Consider the following 17,268-nt stretch of genomic DNA (forward strand, 5'->3'; position numbering starts at 1 on the left):
TATTATTTACAGCAGAGCCACATTGCAGAGGGTATGCGTGAATATCATTTACAATCATTTCCATCCATCTGTACAACGGGAGCCTCGGCCTGTGTTTCTCATCACACCGACAAGCAGACATGGTCCAGGATGATAATAAATACAGTACAATAAGGCAATGTTTCTATTTACATCTCTTATAAAACTGTACAGCAGATCAGACAGGCAGATAGGTGTCAAGGTCTGTCACAACATTAGAGTTTATTCAAAATTAATTTCATGGAAGATAAATAATATTCAATCACAGCAAAAAATGAAAAAACATGCTGGTGAAGAGAATCATTCTCTCCTCTCCCCGTCCATTGGTTCATCCCTCTTTTGTGTGTGCATCTGACTTTTTAGGAATGTGAATGCTATAATTACGGGAGGCCTTTCAAACAGTAGCTACATAGTTATGTTATTTTCTATTTTCTATTTCCTACATGCCTCCGTGTCCAGTCAGATAAATACAATGAATACGGGAGCACAGTGAGCGTATTGTCTTTTTATCCGAAATGTGGGCTCTCAGCGGTAGCCTGATATTTCCCAAACGTTTCGCACAGAATCGGTGCGCCCGCTCCTCGGAGCTTGAATTCTGCACATTTTCCAGTGTTTCCTTTCATTAGAAGCTCCCAGTGACTGATCTCCCCTTACCAGGAATTCAGCACTTCATTAGCTCAGAAGAGAAAAATAAATAATCAGAGGTCTAATGGGAGCAAATTTATTTCAAATTGCACACAGCAGAGTGAGCCCCCCCCACCCCCCGAAATGGGTAATAGAGCATATTAAGCCTGCTCCTGGTGCAGCCTGAGATCGAGATGCATTTGCAGTCTCCCGGTGAAAACTTTGAGCAAACAGAGGCCGTGCCATAACTTCTGACTGTATTTCTGTAGCACAGCACCAGGCCCTGTCATGGCCGTTTGGTTATTTTTATTAGCCCAAACGTAGCTGTAAATCAGCAAGGCGTTAACCACCCCGCACACATTTATTCAGTTCCATTTCTTTTTACTCCAGCCTTCCGGTCCCTGTAACGCAGGCAAAGTCAACAGATAATCTGCCTTTCCCTCCTCGGGTTATTTGATCACTACTAACAAACAGCCGCCGCAGTCTAAGTTCAGTTAGGCTAGATGGATATGTGGCTATAGAAATAACCCTGTTGTGTACTTGGTGTGGACGGTGCCAAGATAATCAGACGGATTTGAGGAATGCCTCTGCCATGGCTGGATTCTGGGTTTTTCTCTGTGTCTTTGGGGAACTCGGGTGCTTTGATTGCATTACGGCTTCATTACTGGGTTAGTTAGCTTTGGAATAATATTTGGAGTGCAGGAATGCAGCTCAGTGACAGGCCACATATAAATTAACATCATCTGAGTAGTGTGATTATGAGGCTAATGCAGTGAAATAAATTCATGTGGCATGTCGCTGCACGGAAAGAGACAGAGGGCCCACAATGCAGGTGCAGGAGGTGCATGTAGAAAAGAGAGACCCTTCCAGGCCTCTAATCATCAGAAAGTCAACTGTCTTACAAAACCTCTCTCTGTGGTTCTATGAATCAAGTTGTTCTCTTCATAGGGGTCGAAGGCCTTGGAGTTTTCGAAAAAAACGTGAATGGAGTTCGGAAAATTAAATTTTTGCGATAGCCCCCTGTATTGGAGGCCAGGCTGTGTATGTGTCCTAGTGCCCTTTGTAATTGTCCTTTGGTGATGACATCATCATGCCCAGCAGCGTGCCGTCTCCATGACTTCATGGCCCGTCATCGATGCTGGCACCCATGCACTTCTGGATGGTCACCCTGCGGATGGAGGGCTTGGACCTCAGCTCCGGTTTGGGCGAGAACTGCTCCTTTAGAATCCGCAGGACTGAGTCCATTTTCTGGTCCATCTGATGAACCTGGATTCAACACAGGGACAATACACAAAACAGGCCGAGTCAGCTGGATGCCTCCAGGATACATACTCTGCACATACAGCAAAGACCTGCGTTATGAAACAAAGAATGTCAGCGAGTTTGTGCTCTTCTTTCACATGCTGCTGCCTCTTTAATGTTGCCATACACCAATGACAGAGCAGCGCAGAGCAGGACAGGGTGTAATGACATGTTAGTCTGCCAGTCGCTGTCTACATGCTAAAGCCACTCATTACAAAAGCTGTTTAGCCATATGATCCCTGGGTGGACACACACACACACACACACACACACACACACACACACACACATCCACCCACCCCCCCACACACACTGCTATTGTTTACACACTTTCCCAACTGCAAACATAGGTGTGTCACCCAACAGACAGTCTGACCACAGTGTGACAACAGAGTGATTGAAGTTCAAAAATACAACCAACTACATGCAAATACTGTCAGGAGATCTGCATAAATACACACTCGGACACATTCACGCACAATACACACAATAAAAGAAGGCACTGAAACATCCTGCACACAGCCTTCAAAGGGATTTTCTACATCCTCACAGCCTTGGCCTTGGTTTTACCTCTATACTTATCTAGTTAGCCCTGCCGAAATGCTTACACACCACACACGCACACACACAAACACACACCAATATCTTCCAATGGCTCCAGTGGATTCAAGAAAGCATAAGAAACGATAAAGATGGCGCTTTGTAAATCAAAGACTAAACAGCGAAGCACATCAAAAGAGCCATAACATCTCATGCACCAGGGCTAGAACAGGCAGATTCAGACTCCCGTCTTTACAAGACGCTGATAGCGAGCCACTCCGGCCCAACTGTGCAGTACTTTTGGCAGGGGCACTGTTTCGGACAGTTAACATCAATGGCTTTTTCATGGGCTTAACGGGTATATGGCCTCTCTTTCTCCCCGTCTTTTAGTGCGTGTGCCTGATGGGCTCTGACATTTTAACAGCAGAGCAGGACATTTAGCAGCTATTATTGTTGTTGAAATATGAGCCATGATAGGAGGTATAGATCTGGGATATCAGAATGTGTTGCCAAAAATAAATGATTATAGTGATTATGGGTGTTGCGCCGAAGTGTCTAACAAATCAATTAGTTTTGCTTTTTCATGAGCAAAACATCTCTGTCATCCACTTGCTGAAATGGGTTTCCAAGATCTCATTACTGCAAATCGTTTGCACATCTCCAGTCAAACACAGCACAGACTCTCAACTTGAGGTCATTAGTAGGATCGTGTACAAGAACACTGGCTGCTCATGGGACCGGTTTTCATCACTTGCTTGTAAATGATGGATTGCTATGAAATATACAGTATAATGGAGCAAGAATAACTTGATATTGACCCTTTTTGCTCAGGTTCACTGACGTTTCGCCAACCGCAGTACTTTCCTCTGAGATTTTACCATGACCTAAATAGTTGCGCTAAGTAGACGAAGCACGCGCTGGGCCCGGATGAAGCTTAGAGAATAATAGGCTATCATAAACATGTTGAGCAGTAATCTACAGACGTATCAACATTCTCGTCGGGGCTTAAAAAGGATCAGGCATTCCTTCTGCCGTGTGTCTGAACAGTGTGGCCCACAGGACTCACCGAGAGACAAGAAAAACATAATTAGTCAGACGTGCTGCAGACACACTTTTTTTATTATTGCCACTAACTGAGTGTGTGTGTGTGTGTGTGTGTGTGTGTGTGTGTGTGTGTGTGTGTGTGTGTGTGCTTTCTGGGTGTGCATATGGGTGAAAGATTGTGCAAGTGCATGTTTATGAATGTGTCTCTGGAGGTTGTGAGTGAGTGTGTTGCAAGAGTACATCTCCTGGTATTGTGGATTTGGATGAGACAGATGAGTGTAAATGCAACGAGGTGTGTGTTTGTCTTACTTTTCCTAATTGCTACATACAATCTGTAGCCTAGCTCTTTCTGCAACTAACAACCAAATGCTTCCCGTTTACACTGGCACATGCATGCCCAGTGCACGCAAGGGTGGTCGATTCAAATTGATACAAAGCCAAAAAGAGATTGTTTTAGTTTGAAAACCGTGTTGAATAAAAGATGTAGCATTAGAGACAAAATACAAGGAATACATTCAAATGATCAGGTTGTGGGATGAGAGGTAATGGCTCGACTCACATTCATTACTGGAAGTAGAGTCTGTATTATCCTGTTGAGGCCTACGTTCAATGCTGGGGAGTACTTGAGTGCATTGTTGTTCTTTGCCAATGTACCTTCCTCCTGTGTTTGACACATAGTATTGTATGTTGTCATGATTTCTGAGATGTGACATCATTGTGCAGAGCTTACAACAGAAGCAATTATTACAGCTACTATTGTAAATGGCCTCAGGTACTATTTATACTTCATTATCATCTTACAGACACAAAAGGCTCCAACATGGCATTTTGTATCTTTATAAGCTGAAAATTGGAAAGAAAGTGGGAACCTTTGACAGGCGTTAGGGCTAGATGGTACTTGTCTAATTAAATATGGTTCAGTGATTTGCCTTTGGCATTTTAGTGCAATGGACACAAGGCTCCTCAAACTGGTATTTACTCTCTGGCCATTGCATTGGGAAGGGCGTGTTCTTTTTTAAATTCTGTCCACCTTATTTAGTGTGTAGTTGGGTATCACCACTGCTATGTCATACAAACACATGTGATCCAGTGACAGGTGATGCTCCAGCTGTCCCTGAGCCTCCATCTGACCACAGACAACACATGGGACAGTCACAAAAAGGCCTGACACTTCAGCAGCAGGGCATTCCCCTGACCCCAGATAAGGTCCCTCTGACTGAGTCCACTCACAGACACAAGGATACTGGTGCTTTGAAGCTTTGCTGCACAGACGTTTTTTAAAAGTCAATTCAAGATGTACACAATGTTTTTTAAATGAAAATTAAGCATTCGTTTAAGTTGACATTATTTTCTTGACTGTTTTTCCCAATTTCTAAACAAACTGAAATGCAGACTCTTGTATCGTTCGGGCGTGACCGCCTTTATCACTAGATGAATAATACAGAGGATGTAATAAAGCACAGCGACACAGTACGTAGGAAATAGTTATGTAACGTTTTTATTCAACAAAGATAAAACAAGTATTTTGGATTCACTGAGGATATGTTGTCTCTCAAAACACTGGAGAAAGATAAATTAGATATTAGTTGAGACTGATTATCTTATTCATTAGACATTGACCAATTATTTTTTATTTATACCAAGATTTTCTGTAACCCCAACCCTCTGTGATTATCTGTGACCTGCACATCATGAACTCCCAGTCATTGCAGCGACTGGGGGAGACATGAAGCACAGGGACAACAGCGGGGAGGACAAAGAGCTCCTGTTCACACAGGAACACCCTTCCTGGACCACCTTCCTGCCCTCCCCTGGGGGTGACTGTGTGCTATATGGTACACTGCAACAAACATGGGAGGATACGAGGAGACAAACAAACGCACATACATTATGTACAAACACTTGTTTGTGCTACTCCCCATGTCAGAGAGCAAACAACGACCAGTAAACAAGAGACAACATCCTTGTTAGGACATTAGCTGAGGCCAAAAAGCTATAGGTAAGAGAGTAATAATGGAAAACTAATAACGACATGGTGACAGCAAACAACAGAGTGTTACCACTAGGTAAAAGTCATCATCAATCCAGCAGTCAGTCAGTGAGTCAATAAGACTTTATTTGTATAGCACTTTAAAAACAAACACATTGAAAGATAACCTGTTTTTTACGATGAAAACAATACTCCATCCATACACAAACCAAAAATGTAATAAAAAAAAGACTCAATAAATACAATTAAATGTTATCTTAAAATTGTAATTCTAAATACTGGTTGTACTTACTGAAGTACAACCAGAGTCAGAGAATATAAAATAAAGGCAATCCAGACAATAAAAATAGAAAGAAGGGATGCAATTATTTAAATTTATTATCTATTAACTTTACAATATTATAATAATTATAAATTAACAAATAAATGCATAAAATACGTACAATTTAAGGAAGCATCTGAATTGTACTTAAAAAAATATCAAAACTCTCTGCAGCCCTCAGGTCATGAAGGCTACTCCAGAGACGTGGTCGACAGTAATGAAAGGATGAGGATGTAATTAAAAGGCCACAACCAGAATACCTGAGGTTTCTATAAGGTTCATAGGATACAAGCAAATTTGTTAAATAGGTTGGACTAAGATCATTACGAGCCTTAAACAAATCAATGAAAGGATCTTTAAAGCTGTAGAGCTGTAGAAAATTCTTAATGCGCCACAACCTAGTATCTAAAATAGCCTAAAATATAAAAGGTAGGTCCTGCATCAGCCTACTTACGGGAATTGATGCCTTGATGCAGTGAAGTTCGCAATTGGCCGCATGTAAAGTTTAAAAAGTGTATATGACCTACGACTGAACAGAGAGAATCAACTTCCCTCAGAACACCTTTATTTTCATCCACACTGATGCTGGTGCACAGAAGGCAACTGAAGCAGCCAGAATAAAAACAAGAACAGTGACCAGCCCATGTGAGACACACATTACATCATCCATGGACATTTGACAAAGCTTTGCTCTATAAACCTATACTGGAGAATTACTACAGATGTTGTGGGGCCAAGCAACATTTAAACAACTTGTTATTTTTTCTTCTACCAGTGCAATAGTTTCCAACTGTTTCCAGGGGTGCTGAATATGCTGAATGTGTATAAAATGACACATGAAAACAACTGGAATAAAGTGCTTCAGTGCCTTCGGTTTTTAATATTTCACTTTCTGCAACACAAAATACATGGAAAAATACACAATTCTCACTCTATGCTATACGCTGCTGTATATTTTCCCTGAATTGCAAGAGAATTTTGGCAGGAAATCAGAGTTAAAATGGTAATTTAATTATCTCCCTCTTTTGTAAGAGAAGAGAAGAGAAGAGAAGAGAAGAGAAGAGAAGAGAAGAGAAGAGAAGAGAAGAGAAGAGAAGAGAAGAGAAGAGAAGAGAAGAGAAGAGAAGAGAAGAGAAGTCTATAATTTACTAATGTAATGTAGAGCGGCAATCCTTCACTGACACTCAGTCCTCTCGAGCCGGCCGGTGCTGATAGAGCGATTCACACTGCCATCTGTTGGGGAGATATAAAGCCTGGAGAAAAGCTAAGCGCTGCTTTCTCTGATTTCTGCCAAATTCTACCATTGCATGATTACTGACACATGGAAACATGACATGCTGGATATGGATATGATGAGATACTGGCTGAGGTAGTGTGTGGTAGCCTTGACATGTCATGAATGGTAATTAGGTGTTGTGAAGTGGACTGGCTTGTTCAGCAGGGAAGAGAGGCCGATGTATTCACTGTATAGCAGAGTCCTGGCTGGAGTGGATAGTCTTTCGATGCACTGACACAAAAACACAAACAGAGACACATTTATGTTCCCTTCTAGCCCTTTCTCCCTGATGGTCACCTTGAGGAGCACGGAGGAATGGAGGAGGAGTGAAAAGAGAGCAGAGTGGAGGAGACAGAGGTGCGGGGCTGCCAGAAGGATAGGCTACCAGCAACTGGAATGTGTTGGCATCTATGTCCGAGCAGAACGTGCTATTCAACAAAACAAGATTCCTGCCATTGAAATGCTCTCAGTCACACAGAGACAAAGGAGACGGAGCAGGAGCACAGAGAGAGATAAGACCAGAAGGAAACAACTGCACAGGTCACCGTCCTTGCACCGTCCTAGTGAATGTGGAATGCATTTTCCCCGCCGCTCTGACCTCAGACGGCCTCAAGCTTTGGGCTGTGGAACACCAGACCGTTTTAAGCATCGTTGTTTTTTTCTCACCTTTGTTATGACTGTGCTTACTCACACAGCACAAGCACGACTAACATAATGTTTATTCCAAATGGAAAGGAATTCTTTAATATCCCCGTTGGGTCCTTCACTTTCACAACATGTTTTTTCCCATAATTGACATCTAATTTCACCATTAACTATATATGTCTGTGAAGTCATTTAAACACACACTGCCGCATTCTAGGGACAAAACTAGAACTACTGCACTGCGGTTGTTTGTCTCCATGATTCAGTGCAGTTTCCGTCAGCATATTGGTACATCATTTTTTTCCTGAATTATGTAAGGTCACTTTGACCTTTGACCATTGAAACACAGTCACTATCTGAAAATCATAGCCTGAGTGACAACTGATCAAAAATTGATAAAATTCCCTCAAGCACCATTGCGATATCACAGAGGCTTTGACCTTTGACCAAAATCGATTGAGTTAATCCTTGAGTCCAAGTGAATACTTCTACCAAATATGAAGAAATTCCCTCAAGCCATGATATATCGCATACATGGGATTAAACATATGTTTATTGTCTAGCCTGTATTATTTATATCCACGTTAAGTGTCTAGCTGTCATCTTCGTCCTTCCTGACTTCTGGCACATTACTGTGGTTCTTGCCGTGTTTCCATCACCAACTGTAGATCGGTGGAATAGTGTATAATCCATTAGCATTAATGTGTATGGCAGAGTGCACGTGTATCATATGAAAAACTAACTTTTACCTGATCTAAAAAACCAGGGCTCAATCCTTCACTTTGGTTCATGTTCTAGATCTAAAATATTAAGATATAATGAATTTAACAAAAAAGGAAAAGTTTTTTACACTATAGAAAATGTGAAAATAGCCAAATCATTCTCCAAAGAGCATGCTATTAAAAGCCCGCTAGTGTTCATTCAAAACATTGGTGAATATAGGCCCAGGTCAGGTGGCAGGCGCCTTGTATACAGAGGTTGAGGTCCCCATGCAGTGGACACAGGTTCACTCCCATTTCACACTGAAACTGTCCTGTGAGTGTGGACGCAGTGGCTGAAGTTATCTTAAAAAAAGTTGTTCTATACAATATTTCATTGTTAAACAATGATTACTATGTGTAATGATGGAAAGACATGAGAAACCCACAGAGAAATCTCGTCTGACTCAATCTCATTTAGAGCTACAGAGCATTTTATCATCTTGAAGCCAATAGTTGTTGTTTTACGGGCCTACACCTCCACTCTCACCACTTTTACCGAACCACTTCCAGCTGCAGGAGGCATCTGTCTCAGCAACAACAACAAAACCCTTGTCGCCCAGTATAATTGCACCCTACTGCCCACGCTGTGTACCAGACCAGATCTGACATCTGTGAATATCAGACTAACACTCAGTGGATTATAATATGCCCCCAAATTAAAACTCTAGTGCACTTTCACCAGGTGCCTGTAAGGCCTGTTCCATGTGACCAAACCAATCAGTGCTCTCTGAAATGACATTTAAACCTAGATGCTGGACGCTCCTACTTCCTGCGGGTGCTTGTCTTGAAAAGACAACAGTTTAATGCTACTGTTTTGTTATATCCACTCACAACGGTAAATTAATTTGAAATTAAAATGTGTTGAAATAATCACTTGTTCAGAGAAACATGGAGACTGTGGTCATTTAAAATCCTTATCCATCACAGTTTTCCCGTAAATCCTACAGTTTAATCAGCTCACTACAGCACAGGGTCAGTTCAGGTGAAGTTTTCTGCCTCTGCATAGATCCCCCTGTGCAGCTCAGCCAGACTGCGCTGCCTGCTCTTTGGGTTTCACCTACACACAGACACACACAAACACAGACGGGCGAGTCGACACACACACACAAACACACACACACACACACATGATCCAGTGTTTCTCTCTTGACACAATGGACAATGCAGAAAAAGCAACAGAGGGTGTACACACTGGCCTCGCTGGTGGGCCAATAACAAGCTTGCATTACACAGAGGTCATCATTATCATCACTGTGACAGGGCCGCATGAATGGAGAATGGAGATCAGGAGTGTGTGTGTGTGTGTGGGGGGGGGGGGGGGATGAGGGGCAGAGAGAGAAAGTAAAGAGGGAAATAAAAAAGAAAAGAAAAGAAAAAGCCAGAAGAAAAGGAAAATAAATTTGAAAGCAGGGAAAAAAAATCGGACACTGGTGGCTTTTGTCTATGGAGGTAAACACACACACACACACACACACCGAAAAACACACACACACACACACACACACACAGACAAAGGAAAGACAGGAGGCCACAATTGTGCTGATACTCTAAAAATAATAAATCATAGACTGTAAATCAAGATAAACGACGTGACAGCTCCCGAAAAGTGAAGCCAGGACTGACAGCTGAGACTGACTCACGATTGGTCGAGTGTATCTATCAGTAGCCCCCACCCCCCCGCTCACTACTGCACAGACTCTGGCTCCAAATGTGGAAGATGGTAGCGTTTGATATTTTTGCTTCATTTCTGGAGGGCGTTTGGAAGTTGAGAAGCGTCGTCCATCTTTATATACGGCATATAGAATAAACCCAGAGTGCATAGAAAATAATAAATTCAACACAGCTACTCTCAGGTTTGTTTTTAGAACATTAGGTAAAAGAGAAGAACGCCTTCACTTTGTGACATGAAATGCCTGTAATTTGTGTTCACGTGTACCTCCCGCTCTGAACGCCAGCTGGATGAGAGGTCGTTAGAAATCATCGCAGCCGGCCCTCTTAGGTTCTCTCGTGCACCGACACATCAACACGAAGCTCTCCTGCAGCCGACTGGATTCACTTTCACTCGGCTGGTCTTGGCTTCCAGAGCAGCTGTCGTGCATGTTTTCTCAATTTAAAAAGTGCAGAAGTAGTGTTATATTTCACAAAGTAAAAAGGATGGGCGATGCAGCTACATCACACTACATTTAATGAAGCTTGTTGATGACTTTAAAGAGTCCCATCAGGGAGAAATGACTGTTTTCCTCTGTGTTTGTTTGTTTGTCAGCAAGATTAAACAAAATTTACTGAACTACTCCCTTCTAGAAGGGTGGGGCATGATCCAAAGAAAAAACGCACTTAACTTTTGTGAGGCTCTGGATCAGAAGGCTTTTTCTTTTTCTTTTAGGGGACTGATATTTATTAATGTAGGTGCAGATCCAAACCAAATCTGGATTAAGGGAATCGTTTGATAAGAGGGATGTTGGGCCTTGATGTCATGTATCAGTAAGTGTAACTGAGATTTAAGATTTCTTCATGAGTTTACATTATCCTGTTCTCCTCCAAAAACTTCCAAACTTTGCTGCATGCCATTTTTTCAATAATTCACAGATTAACTGTTCAAAGTTTTCATATTTTCAACGTTTTGCATGGACCATTCAAACATTTGGTAGTGGCCTGCATCTGTAAAATCTCTTTTTTATCATCTTCAGTGGAGGTGTGTAATTTTCTTCAAACTTCTAGCTTGATAAAACCACAAAGCTGTACAAACTGTAAGCACACACACACACACACACACACACACACGCACACACACACACACTGTGGAGTGTGTGTGTGTGTGCAGCCTTGGCTCTATAAGAGAAGTCACTAAATTTATAACGCGCATTTTAAAACAGCACAAACTGACCAAAGCCAGTTAAAATGTTCAAACGCGTCTCGTAAAATCAAATATATAAAAACAAAGCACACATATATACAACATAAAAGAGAAGCACAAACAGAGGGGAAGACATATAATTGTTTTATGACAAGCGTGAGCTGGTGGTTAGGAGAGGCTGAGGGGAGGAGATGTGTGGATAAAAGGATGGATGAGAGCTGGAGGAGAGAAAAGAGAGAGGAGGACAGTCGGGGCGAACTTCAAAAGACCCTGCTGGTCTTTTCTTCAGCAGTTTGTTTTCGCTGCCTTTGCCGAGTGTGTTGACTCATCTTCTGGGCTCTTTCATTTCTGAGGGGGGGGGGGGGGGGTTGTGTTCTGGGCCTGGACCATGATTATGAAATGGGATAGCGTCTCATTATTGGTGTGTTTGTGTCGGTTTGTGTTTATATCAGCTTTCATTTGGTGATGTGTTTTGGGTTGCGTGTGTGTATGTGTGTGTGTGTGTAGACTGCAGAATCAGGGCTCCACACACACTCTATTTCACCACGTTTACGGAAAACAAATTTGAACTGCCCCGATGTCCAAATGTTGTTTCGTAGGATGACCATGTTTTGGTCAAAGGGCAGACGGACAAACGGACAGACAGATAGATGCACATTAGCAACACAAGCTGGACCTGCTGACGTAATTCAAATCATCCCAATGCCTTTTAAAATCTCATCATCATGACATCATTAATACCACGATGATGACAAATAATTGGTTTATCCAAATAAGGTGTAGATCACATCTCTAATCTTATCGGGTGCAAAAGTTAATGCACCACATTGTCTCCACATATCTAATCTCTATAAGCAGATTAGGCAAGAAGGCAGGGGACAGGATTTCGGGACAAGAAGCCTTCTGCTGCAAAGAAGGTGGAACGCATTGATCAAATGCATCTGCTTCTCAGTTTATTTGCCTTCATATGCAGAAAGCTGTTGATAGAGATGAGCCAACATGTATTCTGGAGCAAAAACACCTCCAAAAAGCACAAAATCACTGGTTGTGTTTTGTGTGATAAAAGAAAATATTCAGATTGTGACCAGTGTGTACACTATTTCATCAGTAACCTATTTTTTCATTTCTGTGTGCTCCAACTCTCCGTGAGCTTCAAATTGCATCTGACTGTTTCCAATTGTTTGCCATCGATCTTTTATTTTTTACTGTTAAAGTACCTTTATAACTGTGTTTTGAAAGGTGCTATGAATAAAGTTTACTTTCGACGATGATGAGGATGATGATTATTATTATTAATATAACTGAATTATCATTATTCAATTTTGGAGTGCCATAGTCTGTTTCCCTGGTTAAGTGCCACCCTCGACTATTGTTATTGTGCGTTTTTCCCCTCTACAGCAGAATGACAGTGGGCGAAGCCAGTGCTGACACAGCCCAGCAGACACAATGAAGCAATAGAGCTAGCAAGCAGCTGGTGACTGTTTGAATCCAATGACTAATGAAAAATACATTTCGTGAAATTTGTCCTTAAGTTACCTCAGACTCTGGGTCTGTAGGTCAACTCAGGCTCCATGAGGCCGACGCAGTAACCTCCTGGGTGTTTTGTTTATCCTGCGCAGTGTATTTGTGAGGTCCTGCCAGTAAGCCATGACTGAGGGGAGAGACGGACTGGTGTCACTTTTTGCATAAGATTTGTAGCAGAGACATTTGAGTGTCTTTAGCAACAAGTTATGTTTAACCTTTGCTAAGTGACAGCTTGAAATGAATTAATGAATAATCCTACATGAAATCCTGTCGTAGGGGTCCTGAGAAATATCTGTGTCCAGCCAGGATGACGGGACACCATCAGTCTTGAGCCCTGCTGCATGAATGTTGCTCTTAGGTATTATTGGACTTTTTTATACTTCAGTAGTTTCAAGCTTCATATGTAGGCTACAGTACAGCGTGCTGCTTTGTGTGTTTGACATTTTTTACAACTAAACAGGAACATGATCTTAAAATATTCTTCCTCTCTGGTTTTGAGCTCAAACGGCCTTTGCATGCAGATAAAGAAATGCAACTTGCAGTGAATGTGTACAACTGTCAGTGTGATATATTAATGTGACCAATTTCTAACCTGTCCTCAATAAATGATTCCATCCTGTTTGAATTCACCGCCAAGCTCGTCATATTTGAGAAATTCCTGTATGTAGTCATACTTTGTGCAAGTAAAATGTACGTCAGCATCATTCAAGTGTAACACATGAAAATGCTCCATATGAGGTGAACTGGGGTTATACTTTGAAAGCTGAGAGCAGATAAGAGAGCGAGAGAGAGAGAGAGAGAGAGAGAGAGAGAGAGAGAGAGAGAGAGAGAGTTTGAGAACAAGAATGACAGACTGAGTGAATGAATCTTAAACCGACGTGTCAGCTGAACTCAAATTCAGTAACCCATCGAGCCACCGATCTGCCCCACCAGTGTCCTCTGTGCCAACTGGAAGACACAGCGAGCCCGGCTCCGATTCACCACGAGCCCAAGCCGCTGCCAAAGAGAATGGATTCACTTTAACACTGGCAGATACAGTATGCTCTTTGTATTTGTAAAAAGCAGGGGAAAGAGATGGACAGAGAGAGGGAGAGAGAGGGAGGAAAAGTGAAGGGCAAAGCCGCACGGGAGCGGTGTGGATGGACTGTTTCTACACCGAGAGAGGGAGTAAAGCGGAGGGGAGAGAACGAGGGAAGCGGTGGTTATGTTTTTAAAGAACAGGAAACCGAGCGGGAGCACCTGACGCACATGATAAGCATCGAGGGCTGCGCCACGTGCCGCTAAACTGCAGCCAAAGCTCTTTTCTGCGAGGGTGGTGGTGGCAGCGGTGACGGTGGTGTGTGAAGGGGAGTGTGTCCCGGCTAATCTCTCCTCAGAGTGGGCGCACACTCAAAGCTGCTTTTGTTTCTGAGGGCTACTTTCAGGAGGACGTACAATCCCCCAAGTCCACTCCTCCCCTCCTTCTCGTTTTCTTCCCCTTTTTTTTTTATCTCTCTGTTGTTCGGTGCACACTCCTCCTCTCCGAAGCACTGTGGGTGTTTTATTTGATTTAGTGATCACTCTGTTTAGACATGACTGCAAGGAAACTTTGTATGCGCATCGGTGCACACCCATGTTCTACCGTGTGTGTGTGTGTGTGTGTGTGTCCCTGAACATGCGTTAGTGCTGGGAAACACGGAAACACTGATGGTCTTTCATGGTGTCAAGGTAAAGAGTCAAAAGCCAAAACAGCCAGAGAGAGTGTCGGGTGAGGGAGAGGCTTTGATGTCGTGTTGGAGGCGCATGAGCGTTTTTTTCACATTGACAGATGTGAAGGTCGGGGAAATGTTACCGCAAACAAAATAAACTTTGGGCCTAAACAAGCCGAAAAGAGATGAATCACGAGAAGGCGGCAACAAGAGGCTGCTCACAGGAGCATGCCACAGAACATGAACACTTTTAGGTGTCGGTCAATCGAGTAAAGAAATAAACATTTTAAATATACATTTAGATTTTCATGAGAAAATATGGGTAAAATAAATACTGAACATCTTATATTTATATAGACTGGAAAAGACAATTTAAGACCTGTGTTTTTTTAGGAAGTTTAGGTTTAAAATTCAACAGAATAAAGGAAATATTACACCTCGTTCTCATATCTATCTGTACAATTCAATGGCTAATACAATGTTGTTACACTGTTTCTATTCTGTTTATGTTTTTTTCTATTCTATTAATATTTATTTATTTCCTTACGTTTGTATTGAATGTTTACGTATTCATTATTTTTTCTATTTTTTATTTCTAGTTTTTGACCGTTCTCTCTGCTGCTGTGAAACTGCTGCAAATCAGAATTCAACAAAAGTTATATTAAACAAAGAAAATGTAAAATGCCCACGATCCTCTATTACATGTAAAGTCCATGAAGCAAATCACTGCCTGTCCATAAACACCTCCAAACTCCATCCAGGAAGCTGTCACCACATGCAGCTATACCTGTGACCAAACTGTTAAAGCACTGAAAATGCTTTTTAGTGAGTACAATCAAACATACGGGGGGGGGGGGGGGTTAGGAGCAGATGAGGGAGGGAGGCAGGGTAGAGGGGGGGCGTTGGGTGAATAAGCAGTTGCCCGATGGAGCATTTGTCCTCAGAGACAGCTGAACGCGATCTGTTCTGAACCGCTCCCCTCGTGAGGACAACTACACACACACATTGATACTGTACGTTCAAAGGTGGAATATCAACATTATCGCGAACACATCGATTCATAGATATAATACAAACACAAGTACGCAAACACGCGAGGGACAAAGATTGGGTACCTATGCGCACGCACACAAACACATCTAATCATTTAAGGCCTCTTCTCTTCTAGGGATTATTTCAACACATCCAACGAAGCAAACACTATAATTTCTTCATAGACGGTTCGAACATAAGAGGACTAATGGCTGTCACCACTCCGTCAGACATTGTGATTACATTCTCCTGATCAACAGCTCAGCCACAAGACACCGCATCTACAGCAGCAGTGACGCAGCAGCACTCTTTGAATTACTCACACACACACACACGCACAAGCACACACACACACACACACACACACACACACACACACAAATATATATGCACATGCACTCTAGTATGGAAGGACAGTGACATACGCAGCACCAGTGCTTTGGCAGTTGGTGCATTTAAAGGTACGCTGTCAGCTGCCTTGTTCCTGCTGTCTGGCATATCTGTGTGTTTATCTTTGTATCAAAGCGCGTGTGCATGTGTGTGTTAACAAATGTGTGAGCATGTGTACGTGCACTTCAGCGAGCGACTTTCATCCAGGGCGTGGCCATGCTTGGGGTTCACACAGGGGAGTCTTTATAAATCAGAAAACACCACTCCCCTAACACACACACACACACACACACAAACGCATACAACTACTACTCACCACCAGCTGCCACAACCACCGAAATGCACCCCGACCCCCCAAACACACACTCACCCTCACCCCCAATCCCTTGCCAGGCCGTGGTGGCAGCCAGTGTGGCATCGTCCGTCACCGAGGAGGTGCTATGTTACTACGGCCACTGCTGTAGGTCGGCCACACTGTGGCTTTGTTCTCGTCATCAATAGGCCAGTCAGCCTGATATTATAAATGACAAGGGGCGTGCCAGCACTTTGGTCTAGGTTGAGGGCGACTATTGAAATGGATACTGGATGGATAATGGTGTCGTGGCCTAAGCACAGGAAGAAACAAATCCCCCAACAACACAAGCCATTCTGTTTTTCGGGGGCCTTTAGATATAAAACACACTATACAAATTCTGAAGCCTAGTTGTACTATATGTCTTTTGAATTACTATTTAGTCGGTCTTAGAAAATAAAACCTGTAGAAACTGAGGGTTTCCAATGGCTTTTTTTATTGATCCAACAAAGCAACTGAGTTTCAATTAAAGGTTTTTCAAAAAAATACCAAGCAGTTAAACGTCACATTTGAGAAGCTACATCAAGTTTGTGTTTGTTGATAATCATATTCTGTGAAATGACTGATCACTTAGTACTTGTTACACAAAGAGAAACAACTAAACCTAGATATTTGCCAGTGATGTTTTGAGCAGTAGATTTCCTCTTCCTCAGACCACTCAGATTTTCTAATTTTCAAACGTTTTGCATTGTTTTATGTTTTTGCTGCAATCCGTTGTTTGAGGATGCCAACAGTGCTCTGAATAAAACTGAAAAACAGTTTATCGTGATGGTGTGTTAATAGGCATTATAAAACATGCAGTATCTGGAGTCTATATCAAGCACCACCTAAGGTATTCCTTTATTTCAATTTACGATAAAAATAACTTGCACATGGACCAAAAAGCTCATTGGACATGAAAGAGAC

At 42.3% G+C, this 17,268-nt stretch overlaps 1 protein-coding gene across 1 annotated transcript in view; it reads right to left on the bottom strand.

Moving 5' to 3' along the window:
• The window catches only part of kcnq1.2 (potassium voltage-gated channel, KQT-like subfamily, member 1.2), a 171,788-nt gene continuing 154,520 nt past the window's right edge, over window positions 1–17,268 (bottom strand). The window contains exon 18 of the mRNA XM_062389985.1: window positions 1–1,908. Coding sequence (XP_062245969.1) covers window positions 1,762–1,908 — 147 coding nt within the window. The 3' untranslated portion in view covers window positions 1–1,761. The remainder of the gene's footprint in view (window positions 1,909–17,268) is intronic.

Source organism: Platichthys flesus, chromosome 6 (assembly GCF_949316205.1).
Source record: "Platichthys flesus chromosome 6, fPlaFle2.1, whole genome shotgun sequence".
NCBI lineage: Eukaryota > Metazoa > Chordata > Actinopteri > Pleuronectiformes > Pleuronectidae > Platichthys > Platichthys flesus.